At 42.3% G+C, this 9,935-nt stretch overlaps 1 protein-coding gene across 1 annotated transcript in view; it reads left to right on the forward strand.

The window, feature by feature from the left end:
- upf3b (UPF3B regulator of nonsense mediated mRNA decay) overlaps positions 1–9,935 on the forward strand; it is a 28,635-nt gene extending 18,700 nt beyond the window's left edge. The window contains exons 9-10 of the mRNA XM_063061085.1: positions 1,460–1,763; positions 8,267–9,935. Coding sequence (XP_062917155.1) covers positions 1,460–1,763; positions 8,267–8,431 — 469 coding nt within the window. The 3' untranslated portion in view covers positions 8,432–9,935. The remainder of the gene's footprint in view (positions 1–1,459; positions 1,764–8,266) is intronic.

Below are 9,935 nucleotides of genomic sequence, written 5' to 3' on the forward strand. Positions count from 1 at the left end.
TGTACCTTATCTATACCCCTCATAATTTTGTATACTTCTATCAAATTTCCCTCATTCTTCTACACTCCCAGAAATAAAATCCGAATCTATTTTTATTTATTTAGCTGTATAGTGTGGATTAGGCCCTTCTGGCCCTTTAAGTTGTGCCGACAACAACTCCTGATTTAGCCCTAGCCTGATCATGGGAAAATTTACAATGAAATATTAACCTACTAACCAGAACACATGGCGCGTGGCCAACTGGTTAGGGCGTTGAGCTCACGATCTGAAGGTCATGGGTTCGAGTCTCGGCCAAGGCAGTGTGTTGTGTCTTTGAGCAAGGCACTTAACCACACACTGCTCCAGTCCACCCAGCTGGAAATGGATAACGGCAAACGCTGGGGGTTAACCTCGCGATAGACTGGCTTCCTATCCCGGGGGGAGTCTTGTACTCTCAGTCGTTTCACGCCATGGAAACCGACATAAGCACCGGCCTGATGGGCCACAAGGCTCGGGACAGACTGAGTTTTAACTTTTTAACCAGAACACATTTGGACTGTGGGAGGAAACCCATGCATTTGATGGGGAGGCCTTCTTGTACAGATGATATCAGAATTGAACTTCAAACTTCTCCACCCCAAACCATAGTAGCATCACGCTAACCACTACACAACCATGGTGCCTCTTCAATCTTTCCTTATGACTTCTCAATTATTCGAATCTCTGCACCGACCTTCAGGGTAGCAAGTAATAGTCAACAAGTACACCCTTAGCAGCTTCCACCATATCATGTAATGTTGTTGTTGGCATCCGTCTGTCTGGAAGCACAATGGGTGATGATCATGATCACAAGCCTGGGCAGAAGGTATGGAGATCCTGACACGCCCAGTTGTCAAGATTCCCTCCTCTGCCTCACTAGTATAGTCCAAAGGAAAGCTTATGAAGCAATACATTTGGCACCAGCTTGGCTGCAAGAGCTGCCGGAAGGATGTTCAATGATGCCCAGCCATCTTAGGGGCTCCACTCTGGATTTGTTGGCTAGGTTTACTCCCATAGTCTTCATCTGTCCCTAGGCAGTGGGGCTATTTCCCCATAGCTGAGGATCTGGTTCATGAGTACCAGGGTGTGTCCACACACTGGTGGGCCTGTGTACTAAGTGTACGGGGCCAGACCTCCTCCCCACCCTCTGTAGTTGGCCTGAGCCTGAAAGCAGTTCAGTTTCCATGCCTTATCAGCGATGACGCTTACTGTTGCAGAGGCTGTGTACCAGCAGGGAGAGATTTACACATTCGTCTCACCTTTTTATGAGACTTAGCCATCGGTGGAGCTGGAAGTGAGAGTGACCAGCGCTACCCACTATGCTACCACACCAGTCGTGACACAGCAACCATTCTGACACCATCACATAATAACTGTTTTCTTAATTAGAAGTTTTTGTTTTGGAGACTTGAATGAGTTTTGCTTTGTTCGGACCCAATAGGTTTGAGGACGATGGCGGAAGAGAGTACCGAGAGAAAGAGGAAAGGGAACGCGAGAGGAGGCTGAAGGAGAAAGAACGTCAGAGACGCCAAGAGGACGACCGCAGGAAGCTGAGGGAACGGTGTGAGACTGACAAGCCTTTCAGGAAAAAAGACGAAGATATAAAGAAGGAGAAGGATCAGTCAAATGAAAAAGCCAGGAAAAGGGAAAGCTTGGAGATTACAGCAAGTTACGACAAATTAGAGAAGGGAAAAGAGGATAAGAAGGAGGAAACTACAATAAAAAAAGAACGAATCAGAAATAAGGTACAGCATAATTTCTTTTACTGACAGGTAAAACATGTACCTCCTGGTACTCTAAAGGTTGGAAATTCTTGACCTAGTATGAATTTCTGGTATTTTGACCTGTGCTATTATTGGCTGAAAATGAGCCAGTGAGGTTCATTCCATTTTCCAGCTCTGGTGATACTAAATGCTCATCCAGATGTGTTTTAAATGAAATGAGTGGGCCAGATAAATAGAAACAATCATTTGTGTGAATTTTGTTACTTCTAGGGTGTTCTTACCATTTTTCCTAAGTAAGTTTCATAGTTTTGTACCCTTGACTAAATCACATTGGACCTTCTGTTGTCGACAAACCCTTCCCAGTGTAGGCAAAGCTGACCTTCAACACTCCTTGTAAAATTCTTAAACACTCTTTGAGCCTTCTGCACTGAGATAGCATCATTCTTGTAAGTCCTTGCTGTTGTTACTTTAGCTATAGTCAACTTGGGGCAGCAGGATAGTGTAACAGTTAGTGAAATGTTTTACAATGTTGGTGATCATCGATCAGTTTGATTCCTGCTGCTATCTGTAAGGAGTTTGTACATTCTCCCCATTGCCATATGGGTTTTTCTTGTATCTTATAAACTGGACACAATGTGCTCCTCCAGGCATTGGTTTTTGGGAGTTCTAACTTGTTTTGTGTAAAAGTATAACAGATTTTACTCTTCACCTTGAATGTTTTCGACCATTGATTTGCCGCAAAGCTGTTCACTCTTACTTAATCTTACATGCAATATGGGTAAAGTTTTAGCTTTGTCCAAACAGAGCTTTTATACCTCGCCCTCAACCACCATAATAACTTCTCATTGATGCCCCTTTCACCTACAAGGGTGTCCACCTTGTACTGATACAAGACTTGCCAGTTTATTTTCCCTTCTCCCAACCCCTGTTGACCAAAACGAGTCCAGGAATCTGATGCCCTCCTCCCTGCAAGCTTCATCTGTGCTATCCTTGGCCGGCATGAAAGGGTAGCGGTTAGCATAATGTTTTACAGCTAGCAGTAACATCGGGGTTCAATTCTAGCCACTGTTTGTGAGGTGTTTGCTTTCCCCATGACTGCATGAGTTCCCTCTGGGTGCTCAGGTTTCCTTCCACATTCCAAAGATGTGTGAGGTTGTGGGCAGACTATGTCGGCAACATTTGCAGGCTGCTCCCAGCACATCGCTGGTGCAAATGATGCAGTTCACTATGTTTTGATCCTCACAACATTCTCTCCTGTTGCCCCACTAATACACACGTGATACTCATGGATATTTGAATTTTATTGAAGTTGTCCTTTTGAATCTCTTTTCCAGCAAACTAATTTGATTCTCTTTTGTGGTTAAGTCATTGGTGCAGTGCCTATAAAAAGTATTCAGCCCCCCTGGAAGTTTTCATGGTTTATTGTTTTACAACACAGTGGATTTAGAAGCATAGAAAACCTACAGCGCAATACAGGCCCTTCGGCTCACAAAGTTGTGCCGAACATGTCCTTACCTTAGAAATTACTAGGCTTACCTATAGCCCTCTATTTTTTTTAAGCTCCACGTACCTATCCAAAAGTCTCTTAAAAGACCCTATCATATCCACCTCCACCACTGTTGCCGGCAGCCCATTCCACGCACTCACCACTCTCTGAGTAAAAAAACTTACCCCTGACATCTCCTCTGTACCTACTGCACAGCACCTTAAACCTGTGTCCTCTTGTGACAACCCTGGGAAAAAGCCTCTGACTATCCACACGATCAATGCCTCTCATCATCTTATACACCTCTATCAGGTTACCTCTCATCCTCTGTCGCTCCATGGAGAAAAGGCCACATTCACTCAACCTATTCTCATAAGGCATGCTCCCCAATCCAGGCAACATCCTTGTAAATCTCCTCTGTACCCTTTCTATGGCTTCCACATCCTTCCTGTAGTGAGGCAACCAGAACTGAGCATAGTACTCCAAGTGGGGTCTGACCAGGGTCCAATATAGCTGCAACGTTACCTCTCGGCTCCTAAATTCAATTCCACAATTGATGAAGGCCAATACACTGTACGCCTTCTTAACCACAGAGTCAACCTCTGCAGCTGCTTTGAGCGTCCTATGGACTTGGACCCCAAGATCCCGCTGATCCTCCACACTGCCAAGAGTCTTACCATTAATACTATATTCTGCCATCATACTTGACCTACCAAAATGAACCAGCTCACACTTATCTGGGTTGAACTCCATCTGCCACTTCACAGCCCAGTTTTGCATCCTATCAATGTCCCGCTGTAACCTCTGACAGCCCTCCACACTATCCACAACACCTCCAACCTTTGTGTCATCAGCAAACTTACTGACCCATCCCTCCACTTCCTCATCCAAATCATTTATAAAAATCACGAAGAGTAAGGGTCCCAAAACAGATCCCTGAGGCACACCACTGGTCACCGACCTCCATGCAGAATATGACCCGTCTACAACTACTCTGCCTTCTGTGGGCAAGCCAGTTCTGGATCCACAAAGCAATATCCCCTTGGATCCCATGCCTCCTTACTTAATAAGCCTTGCATGGGGTACCTTATCAAATGCCTTGCTGAAATCCGTATCTACATCCATTGCTCTTCCTTCATCAATGTGTTTAGTCACATCCTCAAAAAAATTCCATCAGGCTCATAAGGCACGACCTGCCCTTGACAAAGCCATGCTGACTATTCCTAATCATATTATGCCTCTCCAAATGTTCATAAATCCTGCCTCTCAGGATCTTCTCCATCAACTTACCAACCACTGAAGTAAGACCCACTGGTCTATAATTTCCTGGGCTACCTCTACTCCCTTTCTTGAAAAAAGGAACAACATCCGCAACCCTCCAATCCTCCAGAACCTCTCCCGCCCCCATTGATGATGCAAAGATCATCGCCAGAGGCTCAGCAATCTCCTCCCTTGCCTCCCACAATATCCTGGGGTAGATTTCATCCGGTCCCGGCAACTTATCCAACTTGATGCTTTCCAAAAGCTCCAGCACATCCTCTCTCTTAATATCTACATGCTCAAGCTTTTCAGTCTGCTGCAAGTCATCACTGCAATCACCAAGATCCTTTTCCATAGTGAATACTGAAGTAAAGTATTCATTAAGTACCTCTGCTATTTCCTCCGGTTCCATACACACTTTCCCACTGTCATACTTGATAGGTCCTATTCTTTTACGTCTTATCCTCTTGCTCTTCACATACTTGTAGAATGCCTTGGGGTTTTCCTTAATCCTGCCCACCAAGGCCTTCTCATGGCCCCTTCTGGCTCTCCTAATTTCCTTCTTAAGCTCCTTCCTATTAGCCTTATAATCTTCTAGATCTCTAACATTACCTAGCTCTCTGAACCTTTTGTAAGCTTTTCTTTTCTTCTTGACTAGATTTATTACAGCCTTTGTACACCACTGTTCCTGTACCCTACCATAACTTCCCTGTCTCATTGGAATATACCTATGCAGAACTCCACACAAGTATCCCCTGAACATTTAATTTGGACTTTTGATACTGATCAACAAAAAAGACTCGTGTCAAAGTGAAAACAAATTTCTACAAGTTGGTCTAAATTTATTACAATTATTAAACACAAAATAGATTGCATAGTTACTCATCCCCTTCAAGTACATATTTAGTGGATGCACCTTTGGCAGCAATTACAGCCTTGAGTTGGTGTGGATAGGTCTCTATCAGATTGCATGGAGATCATGAGTGAACAGCCCTTTTCAGGTCACATTCTCAATTGGATTGAGGTCTGGACTCTGACTTGGCCACTCTAGGACATTAACTTAGTTGTTTGTAAGCCATTCCTGTGTAGCTTTGGCTTTATGCTTGGAGTCATCGACTTGCTGGAAAACGTATCTCCTCCCAAGTTGCAGTTCTTTTGCAGACTGCCTCAGTTCTTCCTCCAGGATTTCCCTGTGTTTTGCCGCATTCATTGTACCCTCTACCTTCACAAGCTTTCTAGGGCCTGCTGCAGTGAAGCATCCCCACAGCATGAGGCAGCCATCACCATGCTTCACAGTAGGGATGGTGTGCTATTGATGACGTGCAGTGTTTGGCTTATGGCAAACATAACATTTAGTCTGATGGCCAAAAAGCATTATTTTGGTTTAATCAGACCATAGAAGTGTCTTCCAGCTGACTTTAAAGTCTCCCACATGCCTTCTGGCAAATTCTAGCCAAGATTTTGAGTCTTTTTCAGCAGTGGCCTTCTCTTTGCCATTCTCAATTAAAGCTGTAACTAGTGAAGCACCCGGGCAACAATTGTTTTATGTACAGCCTCTCCCATTTCAGCCACTGAAGATTGCAACTCTTCCAGAGTTGTCATAGGTCTTTTGGTGGCCTCCCTCACTAGTCCCCTTCTTGCATGGTTACTCAGTTTGAGGGTGGCTTGCTTTAGGCAGGTTTATAGCTGTCTCATATTCTTTCCATTTCTTGATGATTGACTTGACTGTATTCCAGGGGATGTTCAGTGACTCAGAAATTTCCTTGTGTCCATCTCCTGATTTGTGCTTTTCAATAACCTTTTCGCAGAGTTGCTGGGAGTGTTCTTTTGTCTTCATGGTGTAGTTTTTGCCAGGATACTGACTCACCAGCAGTTGGACCTTCCAGATACAGGTTTTATTTAATACAGTCAATTGAAACACCTTGACTGTACACGGGTCTCCAAAAACAGATGGCCATATAACTAATTATGTGACTTCCAAAACCATTTGGCTGCACCAGTGATTATTTGGTGTGTCATATTAAAGGGGTAGATTCTTCTGCAATTTTGTGTTTTATATTTGTAATCAATTTAGATCACTTTGTAGAGATCTGTTTTCACTTTGACATGGAAGATTTTTTTTTGTTGATCAGTGTTAAAAAAGCCAAATTAAATCCACTATGATTCAATGTTGTAAAATAATAAAATATGAAAACTTCCAAAGGAACTGAAATACTTTTTGTAGGCACTGTGCCTCTGGCTGATTCCCGTCTGCAATCAGAATGTTGTGCAACTGTTCAATGACACAGCTCACGCCCCAGCACCAGAAAAGCAACATGCCAGCTTGGCACGTCTGTGACTGCAGATAATTCAGTCTGATTTCAATTGGTTTTGATGAATGCAGCTGACCCACCTATTTGGATCTGAACTGGACTTTGGCTGCACCTCCCAGAGAAGCTGTCGCCCTCGCGAGTAAAGAATACCAATTTGAATGTAAAATTCATTGGGAACTCATTCCTCCTGCACAAACCAGGTCCCATTATTTCTACCTATACTTGGTTGCTGTTGTGACATCCATGTTATTCTCTGCCATCAGATTTCTAAATGGATAATGGACCAACCTGTTACACCTCTTCACTGTTTTTGTTCTTCTTGCACTGCTTATTTTTTGTGTATATTTCTTTAGTATTTATTGCACTGTAATACTGTCACATAAATTTTATAACTTGTGTCAGTGATATTAAACATAATTCTGATATACTTCAGTGAGGTTAGATGCTGTTTCAGTTCCTTCAGCTAATAACACTCACTGTGCTTATTATTGTCTATGAAAGGCAAGCATGAATTCCCCTGGAAAACCAAGGGTTTGCACTCAAGTTTTTATTGTATTGTATAGACAGGGTATAAACAGCATGAAAATCAGCTTTCTGCAGCAGCACGGTGCATTACACAAGTTAATGACCTTAAATTGACATCAATTATCCATACATGACAAAATAAACATGCACATTGTGGGAGAGAGCAGGAATATAGTTCTAAGTAGAATTGGACTTTTTCAGGTCAGTTCACTTCAAGAACCTGATGGCAGTGGGGAAGAAGTTGTTGAACTTTGACGTGTGGGTTTTCAGGCTCCCATATCTCCTGTCTGATGGCAACATCAAGAAAAGGGTTTCACCTGGATGATGGGGTCCCTGCTGATGGATGTCATCTTCCTGAGACATTTGCCTTTTGGATATGTCCTTGTGGGGAGAGCTACACCTGTGAAGAAACTGTGCATTGGAGTTTCCATACCAGGCCATGATACAACCAGTCAGAATGCTTTTAATGGGCCATAGCTCTACTTGCAATACTGAGTGACATTTATCAACTTTCTTTTGAATATTTCTCTTGAATAAGCTCTCTGAATATTTTCTGATGTAACTCAGTCTTTACATAATGGATTTTTAATCTAGGTATTGAACATCAAACCACTGAAATATTGCTATAATTTTACAGATCAGTCAACTGAGTTAATTGGAACTCACGTGGTCCTTTTACTGCTTCTCCGTTACTAAAGCTCTGCCATAACTTTTGTAGGAAATGTATCTAAATCGTTTTTATCCATTACAATGAACAAAACAGTTGGACTTGTATTATTTTGCGGGATGGTGTACAGAGTAAACACTTTATAAAACGTGCAAATAGTTCTTACAATATTGGGCTAAAGACTGTAAAATCTCAGCAGATCAAGTGGCATCTACAAAGGGAGAAATGGTTAATGATTCAAGTTCTGTGCTTTCTGTCTTTTGTTTCTTTCCAGGACCGCCCTACCATGCAGCTGTACCAGCCAGGGGCGCGGAGCCGCAGCCGCTTAGTGGCGTTTTCAAAGTCTAGCGAAAGCAGCGTAAGGCCAGCAGAAGAAAGCGAGGAGAAAAAAGAGCCTGAGGCTTCTGGAAACATTGCTGAAAAGGCGAGCGAGGAATGAAAAGGCTGCTGCCCATTCAGTGATTGAGAAATCACAGTATGCCAGCCGTATGGGGAAATTCAAAAGTGCCCTTATTGGAGATGAGCTTGGAGAGTGAGAATGGTGCGTTTTGCTTGTCAGATTAAAACGTTTGAAACTGGTAATTTCCCAACATTAAGAATGGAGGTTTCTTTTGCCATCACAGTTGTGACAGGTTACTGATGTGCAAGATTGCTACAGTTGGAGATAACTGGGATGTAAATTAGATGTGCTTACGAGACTGATGCTAGTAACTCTGAAAATGTACTAGCCAACAGCTTTGATAATGAGCTAATGATATCCCATTATTTACTTCAGGGGAGGCAAGTAGAAAGGATGTGTTCTGGTGGCTACAGCAGAATTACACCAGAAAATGCTAATAACTTACCTGAGCCGTAAGTTGATATAAATTTTAGTTCCACATTGCAGGTTAGAATATGAGAGACCAAATTCCTTGTGGCCTTATAGATTCCATCTGTGGTGGGAAGATCAATGAAAAGGCCCAAGGGAGTAAAATAAAATTGTTCTTTCATACTTGTCATAGGTGCTGTATCATTAGCTTTCTACCTGTCTAAGGTATATCAGTTGCAATTTGTATTGGAGATCATGTAATACTTCAGTTTTAAATCTAATCAACTGGTTCCAGTGATTTGTGCTTAAAATCTAAGTGTACTTTAGTATTGCTGTGCCAGTCCAGTGCTCATGATCCAAATTGTGTTCGATCATGAACGTGAGGGTAGTTGAAAACGATGATTCATTAAGGGACAAGTATGAATCGATCTGCTCTCTGTGCAACTTCCTCTTTCTTTCCTGTGCCTTGGGAAGTCCCCTACGGTGTTGTTCCCTAGTCAGCCGATAGAGGGTGCCAGTAAGCTTGGTAACCAGGAGTCTGTTGTATTAGGAAATCTGAGGGGTGTGTGTGTGTGTGTGTGCTTTTTAAACAGTTGCTAGAATGGTAATCAGATCCTTGAGTTGGGAAAATGTTGATTTGCGTTTTTGTTTTGAGAGAGCGGTATGGCTGACAGAACAAGAACAAACCTGTTTGGTGACTAATCCTTTAAGATTGTTAGTGATTTACCAAGTAAATGGATTTGGATCATGTGTAGTAAAATGAGAAAGAAAATTTTGGAGCCTGTTTCTTGATCCTGATTTGTAACATTGCCAGTTCCATCATTTCATGTTTAGTATCTCATAGATATTGTTCTTCAGGATCTGAGGTATTGGTGAAATCAAAAACAAATGCTAAGCCTGTATCAAACTTTTTTGGCTTTACTTTTAAAACAAATGTTGCAAATCTGTTTGTACATTCCAAGAACAGAGCTGTTGTAATAATTCCATCTATAGAAAGCTGAAACTTTTACTACATTCTCAAGGCAATATATTCTTTCCTATTCTGTTTCTTGTGTGTTTGTTTATATTTTTCAATAGTGTTGAACACTTGCGATCAATAAATACCCATGCCTCGGTGTTGAGTCTTAATTTATCC

This window comes from Mobula hypostoma, chromosome 10 (assembly GCF_963921235.1).
Source record: "Mobula hypostoma chromosome 10, sMobHyp1.1, whole genome shotgun sequence".
Lineage (NCBI taxonomy): Eukaryota > Metazoa > Chordata > Chondrichthyes > Myliobatiformes > Myliobatidae > Mobula > Mobula hypostoma.